Raw genomic sequence first — 20,109 nt, 5'->3', positions numbered from 1 at the left:
ACTCTCTCTTAGTGGTATTTCCTGATGACTGGTTTATGTTTTGATTTACAGTCATGCGTTGCTTAATGATGGGGTTACCTTAGGTGACTTTGTGTTGCGTGAACATCAGCGTGGACTTACACAAACATAGATGGAATAGCCTCCTACACACTCAGGCTCTGTGGTAAAGCCTATCGCTCCTAGGCTACAAGCCTGTACAGCATGTTACTGTACTGAATAGTGTAGGCAATTGTAATACAATGGTATTGGTGTACCTAAACATGTCTAAACATAGAAAAGATACTGTAAAAATAGATAAAAATAGATTTAAAAAGATTTTTTAAAAAGGTACACCTGTGTAGGGCACTTACCGCGAATGGATCTTGCAGGACTAGAAGTTGCTCTGAGTGAGTGGGTGAGAGAGTGATGAGTGAATGGGAAGGCCTGGGACACGCTGTATACTGGTGTAGACTTCATAAACACTGTATACTTGTGCTACACTAAATTTATTAAAAAGATTTCTTTCTTCAATAATAAATTCACCTTAGCTTACTATAACTTTTTTACTTTATAAACTTTTTAATTTTTTGGCACTTTTCTACTTTTGTAATAACACTTTGCTTAAAACACAAACACGTTGTACAGCTGTATAAATAACATTGTTGTCTTAATATCCTTGCTCTATAAGCTTTTTTCTATTTTTAAAATTTGTATTTTGTTTTTTTACTTTTAAACATTTTTGTTAAAAACGGAAACACAAACACACACATAAGGCTAATTTCCTGCCTCCACATCTTGTCCCACTGGAAGGTCTTCAGGGGCAATAACACACGTGGAACTGTCATCTTCTATGATCACAGTGCCTTCTTCTGGAAGAGCTCCTGAAGGATCTGCGTGAGGCTCTTTTTGAGGAGATGTCATTCTATTCAGAAATATGTCCATGGTGGTTTGCTTGGTTTGTGTATTTTTTTCATCGTAGATTTGCTTGTAAGCAGATAATGCACCATGAACATCTGTCTCTATTAATGATGGCTACGAAGTCACTAGGTGAGATGAATTTTTCAGCTCCATTATAATTTTATGGGACCACCATTGTATGTGTGGCCCTTTGTTGACCTAAATGTTCTTATGTGGCCCGTGACTATTTTATTTGTGTGCATTTTTTTTAAATAGGTAGTGCTGTCTTAGATCCAGTGTCTGGTAAGCAAATTATTCATAATACCTACTCTCCCAAGTGTGTTTTCTTTTCAATGGAGGCTTTTGGAATGCAGGGTTTCTTCAGTCTACAGGAGGACTGAATCTCATATTAAATTTCTCTGCTTCACTCTGCTCAGAATCCCATGGCATGAATGGTTCCACCAGTGTGGACCATTAGAGAAGCTGACCCAGAAAGTAAAGAGTTTGGAAATCAGGATAAGAAGATATCTTGCAGGCTTGGAACAAATGTCCTCAATCATTTAAAGGGTTGTGATGTGAAAGAGGGATAACGTTTCTTCTTGTGGGCAGAGGTGAATTTATCATGAAGATAATCAGGTTTAAGCTTTAGAACTACTTGTGTGGGCTCCTTCTGAAACCTCGTACCTAATTTTGAATCCTTAACTTTGTGTTATTTCACTTTAAGAGCCACTCCCCACCCTCAGTTGTATGATTTTCAGAACCCACAAAACCTGGATTTACCCCATTCTGTGTGGCTCCAGAGATCAAACCAGAACCTAGGATAGATAGGTAATCTAGGATGAGGATGTAAGTTCAATAAAGGAAAATCTTTCCATGGGCCAGAACTATTCCACCAAAAAGTGGGTTATTGTGGTAGGCCCTCTGTGTAGCCTACCCACAGTCAGTCTTCTTAGTAACACCCCCGCTTTCCTGCTAATAGAACTTGGATTTGTTCAAGAAGTTAATGGAGAGCCATTGATCTCAGAGAGAGCAGGCCCTTCCCTAAGCCCCACTAGTGAATTAGGATTGGTTGAAACCAGTGATGGCATTCTCTTTACCAATGACTAGTAATTAGCCTAAATATGGGCAGGTAATCTAGTTCTGACCAATGAGACAGGGTGGTGGGACTTTATTCCCAGAAGTAAAAGACAAGACTTCAGGAAGAGAAGGTCTTTTCCCCTTTCCCTTTTGTTTCTGAAACTCAGATAGGAGGACTGGAGATCCTGTAGCCCTCCTGTGGCCCGTAAGCTAGAAGCATAAAAACCAGAGTCAACCTATCAAGGATGGCAGAACAGAGAGAGTAAAAGGGTTTATTAGGATGCTTTTATTAGGATGTTTACAGCATTGCTGAGGAGCTGAACCAATACTAGGCTGCCACTTATGTCTAGACTACTTATGTGAGGAAGAAAACAACTCCTGATCTGTTTAAGTACTGTGAATTATTTCTCTGTTACTTACAACCAAATGCATTTTTACTTAATTCAGCTGTGTTCGGAGAGAGTCAGCTCTGTCTCTCGTGGGAGTCAATTAGCAGGCCAATTTACCACAAAACAGGGATGTCTGGGAGAGAGGATGTGGGGAAGTGATAAATTATTATTAGGAATAATCTTACCTGATTGGAGCACCGACAACTTCCTATGACTTGGTCCTCAGCTTCCTTTTTTTTCCTCCCTTAAGTTTTCATATTTCCTTCAGGCTATAACCATCTTCCTCAACCTATTTTTCTCACCTCATCCACAACCTCCCTCCACCCCATACTTGACAGGAGATAGGAAAAATGATTGAGCATATGGGGACAAGAAGACATTTTCTCCAGACAATTGTGTGCTATGCAACAATTTAGCACCATGAGGTAGGTTTATAAGTATTGACAGAAAATGCTTCCATTATTTATCAGTAAACAGATAAATGACAACACAGTTTTCAGATGTATAATACTTGGAGGGGGACAGCCCTGATAGACTTGAGGGGATGACACTCGAGATTGTAGTTTTCAAACTGCAGTAATCAGACTATTGGGGGGACATGAGGATTTCCAAGGGATACATGACCCAGATAGTATTTAAAAATAAATACCCAGAGAATATTTCAAATTTTTTTATTATGAAAAAAAATTAAAACCGGTACATAAAATACAATCATTTAATGTACCCAGCTTCAATCCATGGCCCTTTCTTATTTCATCTATATATCCACTGCTTCCCTCCCTATCATCATATCATTGCTTTTTTATTGAGATAAAGATGTAAAGATGACCCGCAACAATTCCTCCCATCTCTGCACACATGCTATTCTTTCCATGAGAGGTGATGGAATGATCTACAATTAGATTGTAGTAACTGTTGCACAACTTTGTAGATATACTAAAAACCATTGAAGTGTATGCTTTAAATGGGTGAATTGTATTGTATGTGACTCACATCTCAGTAAAGCTATTTTTAAGAAGTAGAGAAAGAAAATTTCTCTAATACTCTTCAAAGGAAAAAAAAAGAGGTGGAATTTTGTTTCCATCCCTCTTGAAATGGGCGTGGCTTTGTGACTTAACTTCACCAGTGACAGGCAACAGAAGTGACACTGTGACTTCTGGGCATTTCCCTGAATAGGCCTTGGCGCTTCAGTTTTCACTCTTCCCGAGGCTTGAGCCACCCCAATTACCGTGCTGGAGAGAGCGGCCCCAGCGGAGCTCAGCTGTTTGTTTCAGCCGCCCCAGCTGGGACACCCCACAGATGAGTGACACCACTTTGGCAACTCCAGCTGCTGCTGAGCTGCCCCGGCCATCGCCATCATCGCCATGTGCAGCAGAGACTAGCTCTCCCTGCCAAACCAGACTGTTACGACTCGGATGCTGGAGAAACGGTGGTGCCAGCTCCCCAGAAGGGGCTCAATGAAGATTTGCCTCTTCTCATTGCAGTCAGGGGCTCCCCACCTAACCGTCCAGTGCTTCCCCACAGCCCGGAGAGCTGTGATCGGGGCAACGAGACCGTGCGCCACACAAGACCCGCCGCGCCCTCCTCTGTGCCTTGTGCCCAGGCCCCTCCCTGTGCTCCCGCGCCCCCAGCTGCACGGGCTTTCCCCGACCCGGCCCAGCACTTCCCAAGGATGTGCGGCTCTTCCCCCACACCTCCAGGGCTTCTCCTTCGTCTATTGCAGGTCTCCATGCAAATACCGCCTTCGGATCAAGACCTTCCTTCTCACCCAGCCGGTCTATCCAAGGTTACCACCCTCTTATTCCCTAGCCCTCGTCCCTGCTTTCCTTTTCCTTTTTCGTGTTTAGCAATGCCCAACGTAAGTGTGGGACTACTTTATCTCATTTACTTGGTCTCTCCTGCGGGCACTTAGGCTGCAGGAGGCATTTTTGGGCTGTCCTCTTGACCCGTGCTGCACCCGGCGTCTGGCGCGCAGCCCGGCCCACCGTCGGCCCCGCCGCAAATTAAACGTGGGAAGGAGGGGACAACCGTGTCCTCGTCACAGAGGATCCTCCTGACCACGCATGTCGAACAGAAACCCCCTCTTTCCCGTTCCCTGCTTTGTGTTTCTCCAGGATACTTATCACCCTGTCAAATGGATTTGTTGATGGCCTTTCTGCCTACTACAATAGAATGATGATTCCTTTAACAGAAGGGTCGTAAGTATTTGCCGAATGAATTAAGGTCTTGAACGAATGCATGAACAAACGTAGCGGCATCTGCTGGGCTCCGACGCCGCTAAACCGCCTTTGCGATGGGCCTAATTTTGAGGCCGGCTGCGGGCCTGTATGCCCTTCAGCGTGGAGGTCTGCGGCCCCGGCTGCGTGTCCGCAGCTCGCGTTGCATCAGCGGCGGTCCCGGGGCCGCCGGCGCCGCTTCTCGGTCGGCAGAGCCGGCACCACCCCTTTAAACGGAGTCTCACCTAAGCGGGCCATTTCCGGGGCGGCGTCCTTGCCCCTTTAAGAGCGTTGCGCCCGCCTCCGGGGCGGGGCTCAGAGGGAGTTTAAGGGGCGGGGCGGAGCGCCGCCGGGGTCCTCGGGGGAGCCGCCGAGGGTGGGTGCGCGCCTCGGGCCGCCATTTCTGGGCATCTCCGGAGGAGCCGCCCCCTCCGCACACTCGCCGGGGGCCTCGCCCTGCTCGTCGCGGCCGCTCCGCCGTCCGGCCCAGGTGAGCGCGAGGCCCAGCAGCCCGGCCGCCCTGCCCGCGCCCGGCCCGCTCCGACCACCGCTCGCCTCCCAGTCGCCCGCCCCGGGGCTGTGCGCTCGCAGCCGGTGTGCAGCCCGGCCCCGGGACCCCCCGGCCGCCCGGAGCTTCCCGCTCGGGCCGGCGAAAGACTCAACTGGCCGAGAGGGGAGGGGCGGCGACGGCCAATGGGGTCGGGCCGCGGAGTTTCGGGCGATACTGCCCGGCGCGGCCGGGGCGGAGCGGCCGGAGGGGAGCTGGCCGGCGGGGTCTGGCCGGAGGGGAGCTGGCCGGAGGGGAGCGGCCGGCGGGGTCTGGCCGGAGGGGAGCTGGCCGGCGGGGTCTGGCCGGAGGGGAGCGGCCGGAGGGGAGCGGCCGGAGGGGAGCTGGCCGGAGGGGAGCGGCCGGAGGGGTCTGGCCGGAGGGGAGCTGGCCGGGGCGGAGCGGCCGGAGGGGAGCTGGCCGGAGGGGAGCGGCCGGAGGGGAGCGGCCGGAGGGGTCTGGCCGGAGGGGAGCTGGCCGGGGCGGAGCGGCCGGAGGGGAGCTGGCCGGAGGGGAGCGGCCGGCGGGGTCTGGCCGGAGGGGAGCGGCCGGCGGGGTCTGGCTCCCCAGTAGCCCGGGGATGGGACGGTCCGGGTGGTCGCCGGCCTGGGGGGAGCGGCGGCGGGCGCCCCGCACCTGCGGGAGCGAGGCTTAGCCGTCCGGCTGCCGAGCTGGGTGGACGCGGCAGGTCCGGGGAAGACCAAGCCCCGAGTGTGCGTTACGGGCTCACGGGGAAACCCGAGCTCCCTTTTGGAGCTACTTTGCGTTTGACTAAAAAACTGAAGCCACTTGGGAATGGGGGGGCAAAGGTGCACCTCGGAAGGACCAGGTGGACGGGCTCCTCCCGCCCCGCCGTGGCAGTGGGCGTGCTAATGATGGGTTCCCCGGCGCGCCAACGGGAGTCGTGTTTGTCCCAATCTGGAGGGTCACCGAGTCATCATTTCTGCTTCCCAGCGGAGACCCACGTCTTTTCAACCGTTTGTCATTTTAAATGAACATCAAAAGTTTTTAAGAAGTAGAAAGGTACCCATGACTCCCTTTCTAACATAACAGGTTTCTGAACCCTCCTAACGTACTGGATTATGTGTGCGTACAAACTAGTTCGCAGCGTTTTCTTCTTTTTATAGGTAACTCCATTAGACAACGATATGTTACACAGTATAACTTACGATGAATTATTGCCTTACAAATAAATTTTCTTACAGCCTCAGAAAAAATATTTTGGGATTACTGGGAAAATATATCTTTATGGCACTGGCTGCATATTGGTATATTGCTGTATTAAAAAGCAATGGCTTACCAAAGATTGTGGCCACCTGTCATGTATGAGTGTACACATTTTATGACAAAAGTTTGAGTTTTAGATATGTATTAAAAAACCCAGTTAAGCAGTAAACGCAATTTGTATTTTTATAATTGTAAAGAAAACCCTTTTGTTCATTGCTGAAAAATTAGATTAAAAACTAGTAATAATTTAAAAACCGTAAGAACCCAACATCGAAAAAGTCCACTGTATCATTTTAGTGTCAGACAAATTATTTATTACACACCTAATATGCAGATTGTGGTGCTAGCTAGGTCATAGTGGTCAATGAGTCAGATTAGGTTTCTCTCCTTGTGTCTTGGGATGGAGGGAAGTACCCAGTAAAAAAGTAAACAATTGGGTATTTAATTGTTTCATTAAATGTCATAAAGACAAGGCTAAGAGTACTAAAAGAAGCACCTAATTTAGACTTAGGAGTTGGGAATGCTTTTCTAAGGAAAAGACATTTCAACCAGAAATCCGAAGTTAGCCATGTAAAGTAGGAAAGGGTGGGGAAGTGTGGGAGAGGTGAAGTAGAAAAAGAACATTCCAGAAAAATGGAGTAGTTAAGGGGAAGAAAAGGCCCCGCACTTAAAAAGACTCTTGGACTGAGCAGAAGGGGTACTTAGGGAAGAGGGAGCAGCTGGGAGTGGGCTGCCAAGGAGGATCAGGCAGGTGGAGGAGCTGTGTCAGGGAGCAAGTCCATTAAACATTTTTATACAGGGATCAGATTTGTGGTTGCTAAAAATCTGCAACAGCATGAAGAACATTAAGGGGGGGGGGAGTGAATATGGGAAAGCTTCTTAACAGTAAATTTTAAAAACTTATGACATGTTCATATATTCTTATTGTGGACGACTTAAGTACTTCCACGTGACCCTCTCCAGAGATAACATCACTTAACAGTTTGCATGTCCTTCTAGTCCTTTGTGTAAGATGTAAGTGTGTATATGTATATATGTTTCCCACCCCAATGTGAGATAAAACTGTATTCATTTTTCTCTGATTTCATTTTTCATTTATGAATTTTGTTTTTCTGTGTCTAAGTTGTATTTTAAAAACAGCTGTGTTGTATGCCATTGTACGTACCATAATTTAACTACTTGCATGTTAATGGACATATTTAAGTTTTTCTTAAGTTAATTCTGCCCTGAAAATTCCTTGTTTCTACAGCTGGAAGCATATGTGGCACTATTTCTTTAGGATATCCTACCAGAAACAGAATTGCTGAGTGAAAGGGTATGCACACTAAAATTTTGTGTCTAAAGAGAACAGTGTATTGTTTTTCCTATATCCTTTTCAACTGGCTGCCTTTATAGTCTTTTACGTGACAGACAGTATATTTTTTAAATTTGGATTTCCTTGGTTACTGTTGAAGTTGAACAGCGTAGTGATTATTTTCTTTGCATATCACGTTTTAGATCTTGTTTCTTCATATCTTGCTCACTTGTTTCTCTGTCTGGTTGTTTCTCATAATGATTTGTGATAGTTCTTTATTAAACTGCATAGTAATCCTTCACAAAAAATTTTTTGCCAAAAAGTGTTTAAAAGTCCTTTACCCTAATATACTATTTGTTTCCATCTAGTATTCATTTTTTTTCACTTTAAATCTTTAAATCTTTAGTCATTTTTTTTTCACTTTAAATCTTTCATTTTTTTCACTTTAAATCATTTTTTTTCACTTTAAATCTTACATGAAATTTATTTTCATGTAAGTTTGTTTCATATTTTTTGTAAAAAGAACTTATTTGTGGGATTGGTTTTGTAGTTAAAAATACAGTTGTTGAAATTCTAAATCTGAAAGAAGCTGTGTTTTTCCTTAGCAGGTTAACTTGCCTTGTGTAGTGAGTCAGTCTTTTCAAGTTGTAGGATAAGCGGAAGATCAGAAAACTTGTTTTATAGTTTGTTTCCTAGGAACCACGAAGTTGTAGTGCGTTTAGAACATTTTTTCCCTTAAAAACACTTTTTTATTATGGGAAAATGCAACATATACAGAAGTAGTCAGAAGAGTATAATAATCCCCCATGTACCCATCATCCAGCTTTAATAGTTATCTGGCCAATTGTTTCATCTCTATTCCCACTTAGCTCCCTTGTATTATTTGGATGCAAATACTAGACATCACATCATTTCTTTCATAAATATTTCAGTGTGTATTTTCAAAAGATAAGGACTTTTTTAAAACTTATCTTTAATACCACTGTTTTACCTAGAATAAAAATGGCATTAATTTATTCCTATCATAAATTATCATAAATTATTATATTATATTATTATTATTATAAATTATCATAAATAGTCCAGTCAGTGTTCAAATGTGTGTGTGTGTAATTTATATCATTGGGAAGTTCAAAAGTCAATGGTCATGGCTTTGCTAGTTTACATAATTACATAGGAATATGCATGTTTGTAAAATGAGGATATAGTCCTCAATTTAGATAGCTATTGAATTATTTTTGACTATGTTGGTGTTTTAACTTTTCAGCTTTTTTATTAATAAATGCATCTAGTTTAAAGCATCAACTGGTTATGCAAGACTTGTTATAAGTTATATATTAGGTTGGTACAAAAGTAATTGCAGTTTTTGCAATTGTTTTTAACCTTTTAAACCACAATTGCTTTTGTACCAGCCTAATACATTAATGATAAATGTGTTAGTTACAATTTTTTATTTTGAAATAATTTTAATCTTACGTAGAAGTTGTAATAATAGTACAGCGAACCCATTATACTTTTCACCTAGCTTCCCCCAGTGATAACATCTGACAACTTAAAGCAAAGTTGATTTGAATTAGGGTCTAAAATAGGTGCACGCACACGTTTGATTCCCATTTTAAGTCTCTTTTAATCTGTAGTTTCCTTTGCATCTATTGATTTCCCCCCTTGCTATTTGTTGAATAAGCTGAATTTTAAAGAAAATAAATTCATGTATGTTTTGTTTGTATTTTCATTCAGCTTCTTTTTAGCTGTGGCCTTTGATAATTCCTTTCTTATCTCTGAAATGTGAGTTTTACATGAATGGTGCTATGATGTAATAAAGACCAAATTTGGAGTCAGGAAATCAGAGTTTGAACCCCTTTCTTCACTATTTACTAAATAATGGACTTGGCCAATTAATTGTTTAATTTCTTTGACCCTTGTCATGAAAATAAGACAATACTTCGGGGAGTTTTTCTGAGGAACAAGTAAGGTTATTTAGTAAACATTTGTTGCACTTGATGATGAAATGTGCTGGGTAGGAATTATTTCCTCAAGGGGCTTACAGTAAAGCAGACAGACATGTAAATGAATAATTAAAATCTGATTAGTGAAACTAAAATATTTTCAAGGTTCAGTGGAACTGTTTCTCAGGAGAGATACAGGTGGAGTTAAATTAAAAGGAATCAGGAGGGAGTCTGTGACATAAAGGCCTTCGAAGTCTGGGATAACAAGTATGACCTTTCGTAGGCAGCTGAAATGAGACTGGATAGCAAGGTGCAAAGGGAGCAGTGCCTGAAAATAAACCTGGAGAGGTAGAGACTGGGGCCAGATGTTATGTATGAGTGCTTTGTAAACTTAAAAAGCTATCTAAAATTAGGATCTAAGCAGTGAACATATAAATGACAAGTATTATGGCTTTGCTATTTTACCTAATTATTTAGGAATATCCATACTTGTAATATGTGTACAATAACCTTTAATTTATAGACGTTTATTTTTGTGATAGTATTTATTTTAAATTAGCTTTTACTTTTATCAAGTTTGTAAATGTATCTACTTGAAGGAATCGTCTAATGGGAAGGCTTCTTTTGAAAATCAGCACTATTCTGAATTTTGCTCTAGCCTCAAGGCAACCAGTCACATTTTAAATAACGTTCTTATTGTTGCTTCTTAATTTTTAGTTTTAGGAATTATCTGTTGAATGCCTACTAGGCAAGATGAGGAATTAGTTCTCCACCTATACCTATATTACACACCTTCACTCAGTTACAGTTACTTTATAGATCTAGTTAGGTCAATAGGTGCTGTTTATAGTATTGTGACTAAACTATTAGTTGAGTCATGTAGTGTAGTGTGATTACTTTCCCTTTTCTGCACTTCTCGTTTTCTCTGGAATTAATAATTGGTTTTTTTTGTTTGTTTATTTGTTGACTTAGTTATATGTACTTATTTTTCTCAAACTTGTAGGTTTGTAAATTTAAATAGGATAGCAAGATAGTTTTTATGGTATTTCCATTTTATGGGTGCTGTATTTTTAAAATTACTAATACCTATTTTAATTATTTTGATTAACCTTAATGTTCTGAATAGAGATAAGGAAAGAAGTAACAATTATTAGATGTTATAAAGAATCATTTGTATTAAGTAGTAATTTAAAATCTGTAAGTAATAATAGAATATTTGATAAAAACTTATATTTGAATTAATTACATTTGTATTTTAGTTAAAATAGGTGATTATTTTTGTATTGTTACGAAAGCTCAGAAGAGAAACGGAACTTTTTAGGATTATTATTATCAAAGGATACCTTTAATGTATGGCATCATCTCCTCAGGTTTTTAGGGATGTATGGCCATTTTACATATAATTTATTGATTCAGATGACCTGATCAACTTCATAAATGTTTGCCCTCTCCTACCAGATCAGCTCCGTATAAAATAGTCCAATAAGTTTAGAAATGCTGTAAGTCATCGCTCTATTTTATATGACGTCTTTAAAAATTTGGAAGTAGCCAGTTATAATTATTTTTTTCAAATTTACTTGACCAGGGGCCCTTTTAAATAATCTACGAATGTCCACAGGAGTTTACTACACAACACGGTTTGTCTGACTGCAAATTGTGGGGAGTCTTCTGATACCTTTTTCTCTCCGGTTTTGTAGTGACAAAATGCTGAGCTTCTTCCGCAGAACACTGGGGCGTCGGTCGATGCGTAAGCATGCTGAGAAGGAACGACTCCGAGAAGCTCAGCGGGCCGCCACGCACATTCCTGCCGCGGGAGATTCTAAGTCCGTCATCACGTGTCGGGTGTCCCTCCTGGATGGTACTGACGTCAGTGTGGATCTGCCGGTACGTGGGGCTTGCCGACAGGCACATACTGCTGTGTGAGGTCACTTTCCTTGCGCTTTCTACTTGATATCTTCCCGGGGGAAGTAGGTAATACAGGGTAGTCTGGGTCAGGCCCGGTAACATACAGGTACCTGAATCAGGTAATCTGAGGTACCCGCATGATAGTATTTCTCTGGAATTACGGGCAGTGACCTAAACACTTAAATAATACGGCAGTTAATGGCGCGAGTCCTTTGTGTGTGTGTTTATGTTCTTTATGATGGCAGTATGTAGTGTACGGTGGTGGATTTCTTACCACACTTATTGAGCAACTATTAAAGCAATGAGAATCTTTGGGAACCAGAACAATACTGACATGTATACTGTAAGACTTTTACTTCTCTGTGCTTTTCTGTACTTCTTAAAACACTCCGCACTTAACACAAATCCGTCCTCCACAGTTTGGTATGCGTGCAGAAATTGTCATGAAGTGAGGAAAAGGGCTTTCTTCATATCCCTCAGCTCTGACTGCCTATCTCTTTGCTCCCGAAGTCGTTTGCAGGGGAAATTTTTCATACACTGTAATCTTTATTCCAAGACAGGATGTTATAATTACATTCAAATTTTGGGTAGATTTTTTTGCAGTTATGAATGATTCTAACTCATAATGTGAAACAATCCAATATATTTGAAAGGGGTTAACTTATTTCTTACAGGCATTTTTTTTTGAGGGGTGGGGAAGGTAGGCATATGGCTTTGCGGCAGTTGAGTTTCTTTCTGAGCTATTTACTAATGCCAATCTCTTTCTCATGTCTTTGTTCTGCGTTAAAAGATTTCCATAACTAAGCTGTAAAATGTGCGATTTTATGTAATCATCATTGGATGTTCAACAACGTCTTCCCTCCCCTTAAACTCTTTTTAGTACACACTAATTTACCCAAAATGCAGCTTTAAAAAAGTCTTTGTGCGAAGCAATAGCCTGGGTGCTGAAATAATGCATAATTGAATAAGCTCTGCAAAGCCTTAAAGTCACAGAGTGAGTGATTAGGGAATTGGATAGTTTGTTTAAATGACTATTCTGATTCATTGAATAACTTAGAATGTACTAGGTATGTACCTTATACGTTTTTAAAATAATGGAATATAAAGTTAAAGACATAGGATTTCTTAAAATGTTTTAATAACTGTTATGACTATTATCTTTTTACATTAGACTGGACATTTTTGGGGTTGTTGACTCCGGAAGACTTTGAGGCATTTTAATTTTCTTCCTGTAAGGGCTTCTTAAGGGTTTGTTAGACATTCCAATATGTGATACTTTGTGAGGATAGTTTTCATTTCATTTATTTGTTAAGTATCTTAAGAGTTCTGTGTACTATTCCATTAAAATATCATTAGATATGTGGTGAAAAGCTTGAGATTGCTGAGTAAGAGACTGGAAAGAAGTTTCATATTACCTAATGTTTGAAGTATGAAGTCTCAGGGTTGTTGATGGAGAGGCTGATACTAGGAAAGTAGAATTTGTAAGAGCTTTTTTTAAAAAAAGGCAGTGTAGTGTGGAGGAGAAACAGCACTATGTTTTAAAGGAGTGGAACAAATGGCTAGTGACTGGTATAGAATGGTTTCCTATGCTTGGTATGCTCGATAGGGTGTATGTGATGCTTGATTAAGGCCAGAAATGCAAGCTGGCCTCCCTCATGCAGACAATTGTAGTGAAAAAGCCAAAAGTTTTAGATTTGACTCTTTGTGGAACTAGAACAATTGGCTTTTCAGCTCTGCAGGTGAAATCCTAGAGTTAGTAAGCTAACTCGAGCTGCTTGCATGGATATAAAATGGTCATTGGCCCGCCAACTAAACTGCCTTACTAAAGAAAAAAATAGGCCAGAGGAATATTAATTTCTGAGAAGAAAAGGTTTTCCCTTTTTCTGATTTTGCTTCTCAACCAGTCTAGTGATTCTGAGAAGATTTAGAAATGATTTTGGAAATTGAAGGAAGCACATACTCATTTCCCATTAGGATTGGGGTTACTAGTGATTGTTGCAAGCCAGCGTGCAACTATGATTGCCCAGGCAATATGTAAGGGATTATTTCTGATTAAATAGAGTAATTTAAATCTGTGGACTTGAAATTAACATGTAAAAGTAGTAATGGTCATTTTCTTCTTACTGCTTTTCTTTCAATTTTCCTTTTTCTCAAAATATTGGGGGAGGGATTTAAAACTCTGCTTCCTTTTCTTTTTTTAAAAGAACTAATGGTGAGAATGCCTTTCAGTGAATGATAAAGGCATCAGGTAGAAATTTCTATCTGGTTTAAAATTTTCCCTTTGAAATGCCACATTAATTCCCTTTTTTAAAAAATTTATTGGGGTGACAATTGTTAGTCACATTAACTCCTTTGATTTATGAGTTTATTAGTGTTTAGTAAATAGTCTGTCTTATAAAATTCTGCATCTCCTATGTTTTAATAGGAAATATTTGATTAACCAATAGATAATTTTATATACCTACTTTGCTGCTATAGATGCTGAAGTCTTTTTATTATATAAACCACGTATAGTTATACCTTTAAATAAAAGAAAAAACATCATGTTCACAAATTGTTAAGAGGGCAGGCAGTACACCCAAAAGAGGGCAATACACCCAAAACTACAGGGGCCGGCCCAGTGTCTCAGGCGGTTGGAGCTCCATGCTCCTAACTCCAAAGGCTGCCGGTTCGATTCCCACATGGGCCAGTGGGCTCTCAACCACAAGGTTGCCAGTTCAATTCCTCGAGTCCCACAAGGGATGGTGGGCAGCGCCCCCTGCGACTAAGATTGAACACGGCACCTTGAGCTGAGCTGCCGCTGAGCTCCCGGATGGCTCAGTTGGTTGGATGGCTCAGTTGGTTGGAATGCATCCTCTCAACCACAAGGTTGCCGGTTTCGACTCCCACAAAGGTACCCTCCCCAGCTAAGATTGAAAAGACAACAACTTGACTTGGAAAAAAAGGCCTGGAAGTACACACTGTTGCCCAATAAAGTCCTGTTCCCCTTCCCCAATAAAATCTTTAAAGAAAAAAAAAATCTACAGATTCAACATATTCCCCAGTAAAATACAAGGTGACTTATTTGTAGAGATTGACAAGCTGATTGTAAAATTTATATGGAATTGCAGGGAACCCAAAACAATATTGTAGCCGAAACAATATTGAAAAAGAACAAAGTAGCAGGACTCACACTTCCCAGTTTTAAGACTTCCTGTAAAGCAGTGGTGTGCTGCCGGCACAAGGATCGATACATATAGATCAGTGGAGCAGGATAGAGAAACCGGAAATACAGCCATATGTCTGTCATTTGATATTTGGCAAGGGCGCCAGAACCGTTCGCTGGGGGACAGAAATAATTTTTTCAACAAGTGTTGCTGGCAGAACTGGGTAGCCACATGCAAAAGATTGAAGGTGAAACCTTACCTACACCATATATAAAAATTAACTCAATAAATCAAAGACTTAAGCAGAAGAGCTAAGACTATAAAACTCTCAGGAAGAAGAAAATACAGGGATAAATTTTCATGACCTTGGATTTGGCACCAGTTTCTTGGATATGTCACCAAAAACATGAACAGCAAAAGGAAAAATAAATTAGCCTTTATCAAAATTAAAAACTTTTGCACCTCAAAGGACACCATCAAGAAAGTGAACACTTTCACAAAATGGGAGAAAGTATTTGCATGATTATGTATCTAATAAGCACTTGTATCTGGAATATATAAAGAACTGTTTTAACACAGTAATAAAAAGACAAATTACCCAATGTAAAAATGGGTAAAGGATCTAAATGGACATTTGTCCAAATAGGATATACAAATTACCAATAAGCACATAAGAAGATCCTCGTCATCATTAGTCACCAGGAAATGCATTAAAACCACAACGATATATTACTTACTAGGAAGCTAAAATAAAAATGTCAGATAATAGCAAGTGTTGGTGAAGATGTGGAGAAATCTGAATCCTCTTGCACCACTTTAAAAGTGCATCTGCTTTGGAAAACTGGTTGTTCTCAAGTGTTTTGAGAGATTTTCTGTTGAAATGTCAGATTTCTGTTAAATTGAGCATTATTGGCATCAGGATCTTGCAAATGCCTTGCATTCATTATTGGTTGGCCTTCAGTTTGCCTCTATTAAGGAGTCAGTACATAACCGTGAGAAGTGTTTTATTCTGAGGAGGCAGCTCCCCAGTTGGAAGAAGTCCATTATTTGTTTTCTCTGAACACAACTGTCTTGTTTCAAGAGGCTGGCGAATGATGCTTTGGCAGAGTAAGGATAAGAATAATTTTTTTAAAAGTCGTGCTTCCCTTTAGTCTTGAAGCAAATAAAGAATGTTGAGGAAATAGGAGATTGATTCTCGGAATGTACCTTAGAATTAAGGTAATGGAAGTATGTAAGTTTGGTACGAGATAAGTGAATGCTGCAGATGATTTCTGTGGCTTTCTGCTAATTTAGAAATATTTTGTGTTCCTTTTAGGGTCATTGCCATTTACAAAGTTTTGCATAATTGCTATTTGCTGTTTAAGTTTGTTAGCAGGGCTTTGTGACTTAGTTATTACAAGTATGATTTAAAACCAAAAGTTTTCTTTATCATTTCCAGTATAATAAATCTGTCTCTTCCCTTCCTTGGTCTGTATTTCTTTTTTTTTTCATGTTAATAGAACAAATATGTTCAAATATTGAATTTGTCTTATTTGCCTATGTGAGTTTAAGATTTCATGGTCTTTTGCTGATTTCTATCACATTGTTGTTGATTTTTTCTCTTGTTCCCTTTACTTTAGCCATTGAACTTTCTGTTCTTGGAATAAGCCAGCTGCTGGCTTCCTCCCCCAAGATTAACCCCTGAAGGAAAGATCATAAAATCAAATAAATAAAAAGAACAATTAGAAAGTCCCAGGGAAAGAGTGTTGGCACTGGCGGGGGGGGGGGGGGGGGTGTGTGTGTGTGCATGCGCACTTGCTCCCAGTGGTGGCAGCAGCTGTGGAGGCGGGTTAGGGGGGTCGTGGAAGTATAATTGGGGTGGGGGTGGGTCGCAGCCATTTGAATCCAGGTCTTGATCCTAACATGCCCATTGTTGCCTTGATAATTAGTATCTGCCCCCTGACTGACTGGGGTGATAACAGTTACTCAGGCAGTGGGTGCAAGTGTCCTCAAAAATGATGCTTCCCCCTAAAGTTCCCTCCCTCTAAAATTCCTCACCCCTAAAATTCCCTACCCCTCTTTTGTTAAACGCTTCAGGAGTGGTAAATTATAATAAAAGAAATGTATCCTTCCCAATGTTATTTTACTTTTCCCTTGGTAATGGATTGCTGACCTGAGGAGTTGTTTGTTGAATGGGAAGTGATTAACTGTTTTTTTTAATTCTTCCCTACTGATTTCTCAGAGCTGAGTGGAGCTGATACAGACTTAGGTTGAGCTCTTTCTCTAGTTCTGGTGATCCACAGAAAGTAACTCATTCCCAATGAATATGGCCAAAATAAGGAGACAGATGCACAAGCATTCCAAAAGTCAAATGACAAAAGATCTCAAACTGTATTGCAGATAGCACTAGATGCAAAGACAGATGGGAAAAAAGTCTAATAACATTTCTAAAATATAAGGGAAAATATTAGCAATATTTTTAGCAATATTGCTAAATTTAGCAATATTGCTAATTTTTAGCAATATTTTAGCAAAATTAAGTAATAAAAATTACTTAAAAGGACCAAGTGGAAAACTTAGGTATGAAAAGTATAATAATACATTCAATGGGATAAAGTTAATATGAATTAAGATAAAGGACAAACTAGGGAGTTGGAAGGTCATGTATATGAACTTTTTCTGTAGGAGGAAAGAAACTACAAAATAGGAAGCATAAGAGAAAAATTCTGGAACAGTAGAAGTTCCTTTCCCCCTATGATAAGGAATAAAGCAAGGATGCCTGCTTTCATCACTTCTGTTTAGCAGAGTATTAGAATTTGTAGCCAGAGCCATTAGTCAGAAAAAGAAATAATAGACATCCACATTCTAAAGGAAGAATAAGATTCTCTCTGTTCAAGATGACATCATCCTATAATTAGAAAATCCTGAAGATTCCCACCCTCACACATATACAATAAAAAAACTATTAGAGCTAATAAATGAGTCTAGGAATGCTGCAGGGTATATTATCAACCAAAAAAAAATCAGTTGTACTTCTAGACACTAGCAATGAACAATTCAAAACAAATTAAGAAAATCCATTTACAACAGTATCAAGGGGAATAAAAAGGAATAAATGTAATCAAGGTGGGAAAACACTTAGTATAGCCGTACCTTGTTTTATTGTGCTTCACTTTATTGCGCTTCATAGATAGTGCCTTTTTTTTTTTTTAAACAAATGAAGGTTTGTTTAGAAACCACCTGCACCAGCAAAAAGAGTACAACTCACTGAGGGCTCATATGATGTTAGTGTCTTTTAGCAATAAAGTGTTTTTTAATTAAGGTACATAAATTGTTTTTTAGACATAATGCTATTGCACATTTAATAGACTACATTATAGTGTAAACATTTATATGCTCTAAAAAACCAAAAAATTCATGTAACTCGCTCTATTGTGATACTCGCTTTTTTGTGATACTTGCTTTACTGCGGGGGTCTGAAACCATATCTCTGAGGTATGCCTGTACACTGAAAACTACAAAACATTGCAGAGAGAAATGAAAGAATATCTAAATAAATGGTAAGGTATCCTATTTTCATGGATTGGAAGACTTAATATTGTTAAGATAGTACCACCCAAAGTCATCTATAGATTCAGTGTAATTTCTACCAAATTCCAAGTTTTTTATGGACATAGGAAAGTCCATCCTAAAATTCACATGAAATTTCATAGGATTCCAAATAGCCAAAACAGTCTTGAAAAAGAAAAAAAAGTTGGACTCATTTCATTTCAAAATTTACTACAAAGCTATATAGTAATCAAAATAGTGTGGTTCTGGTATACATGCAGACATATAGACAATGGAACAGCATAAAGAGTCTAGAAATAAACCCACAAATAATATAGTCAAATGATTTTCCACAAAGGTGCTAACACATTCAGTGGGTGAAAGTAAGAAAGAGGTTATCGGGTTGAGGAGAGGGTTGTGAGGAGTGGTTGTTTAATGTGTAGAGTTTCTGATTGGGATGATGATTGAAAAAGTTGTGGAAATGGATAGTGGTGATGTTAGTACAACATTGTGACTATACAAAAGGTGCCAAAAAAATGTATACACATTTTAAGAAGGGAAAAAACTGCATTAAAATTACGCTGGTGGTAACCACTTTGAGCACTTCTTGTAATTGCAGAAGTCAAACGTGACTTGTATTCATTTTTTGTTACCAGTATATATTGAGTATTACAATTTTAATACAGTTTTTTCCTGTCTTAAAATGTGTATACATTTTTTTGGTACCCTCAGTATTTAATGGCACTGAATTGTATATTTTAAAACGGTAATTTTATCTTAAAAAGAGGAGAAATGGGGGCTGATACTTATATGTGGGGTCAGTGAATTAGAAGTTCCCATGTGGTTGGAGAACTTAGGCATTAAAAGTAATTTAGCGAACAAGTTAGAAGAGGAGATTGTGATAAGAAGTTGGGGTATCTGATTATTGATCTGAGAGGTGACATGACAGGTACAATCTGGATGTGATGTGTAACATTTGGGGAATTTGAGTTTGGGAGACAGAGCAAAATTCAAATTCTAGCCTTGTTATGTTTTTAGCTGTGTAATTTTGTCATATTACTAAAGCTTTCTGAACTTTTGTATATGTTATGTATTTGTTAAATGGACAAATAAGCCATAATCATCAGGGTTATTGATTAAATGACTGTATGTCATTCAAAATAAATGACATACAGTCATTTAAAATAAAAAGTAAAAAACCCAGAAGTGCCAGTACTTAGGCAGGAAACTTTAAATGTCAAAAATAGAGGAGGAAATATTTGAGGAAATACTAGAGATTGATTTCCCAGAAATAAAGAGAGATTAAAAATGCCCCGTAGAATACCAAATAGAATTTAAAACCCACACCTACACACATTATAGTGCAATTTAAGATTTAGAGATAGAGAAAAGTCTGAGGCTTACCAAGACAATAATATTAAGGAACAAGATTCAAATTGACATCACACTTTTTAACAGCAATATAGACTGTAAGATGATAGAGTAATGTATTTCAAGTATTGAGGAGATTATTGAAAGAAAGTAACTTTGACCCTTGAATTTTTATATCCAGTAAATTGTCCTTCAAGTAGAAGAGCAGGATTAAAATATTCTCAAACACAGAAGACATTGAAGATCAGCTATACAAAGTCCCACGTGGGGAACATTTCTTGAGGAAGAATTCAAATGAGTAGAGAAACAAATCCAGCAGATGCTACTAGATAAGTGTAATGTACACATGTAAGACGTGTAAAGAATGATCAAAGACCGAAGATTGTTGTCTTTAAAAAAATTAGCCACAACCAAAGAAAAGAAATAGAAGAAGTTTTCCATAAGACGTGATAAGGATTGGGTGGAGGGGAGATTGTGGATATGAGGGCACGGTGAAGTTCTTATCTTGATAAAGGGATAACATTTTCGTTTATCAAAAATAAAGGATGTGGAGGCCGGCCTGGTGGCTCAGGTGGTTGGAGCTCCAT

The 20,109-nt window shown here is 39.8% G+C and overlaps 1 protein-coding gene across 8 annotated transcripts in view; it reads left to right on the top strand.

Moving 5' to 3' along the window:
• The first annotated feature begins 4,357 nt into the window (after positions 1–4,357).
• EPB41L5 (erythrocyte membrane protein band 4.1 like 5) overlaps positions 4,358–20,109 on the top strand; it is a 132,132-nt gene continuing 116,380 nt past the window's right edge. For 3 of the 8 annotated variants that reach the window (XR_013993546.1, XM_081052014.1, XM_081052017.1), the window contains exons 1-2: positions 4,875–5,048; positions 11,270–11,456. Coding sequence is in view for 6 of the 8 variants with exons in the window: in XM_081052014.1 (XP_080908140.1) it covers positions 11,277–11,456 (180 nt within the window). In the remaining 2 variants the exon portion in view is untranslated. Of the gene's footprint in view, positions 4,541–4,868; positions 5,049–7,581; positions 7,648–11,269; positions 11,457–20,109 lie in introns of those variants that run through there. The other 5 variants (XM_081052018.1, XM_081052015.1, XM_081052016.1 and 2 more) reach the window with 5 other exon arrangements.

This window comes from Rhinolophus hipposideros (assembly GCF_964194185.1).
Source record: "Rhinolophus hipposideros genome assembly, chromosome: 6".
Lineage (NCBI taxonomy): Eukaryota > Metazoa > Chordata > Mammalia > Chiroptera > Rhinolophidae > Rhinolophus > Rhinolophus hipposideros.
Note: the sequence above shows the minus strand (reverse complement) of the source record. Positions and strands in the feature narration are given on the sequence as shown.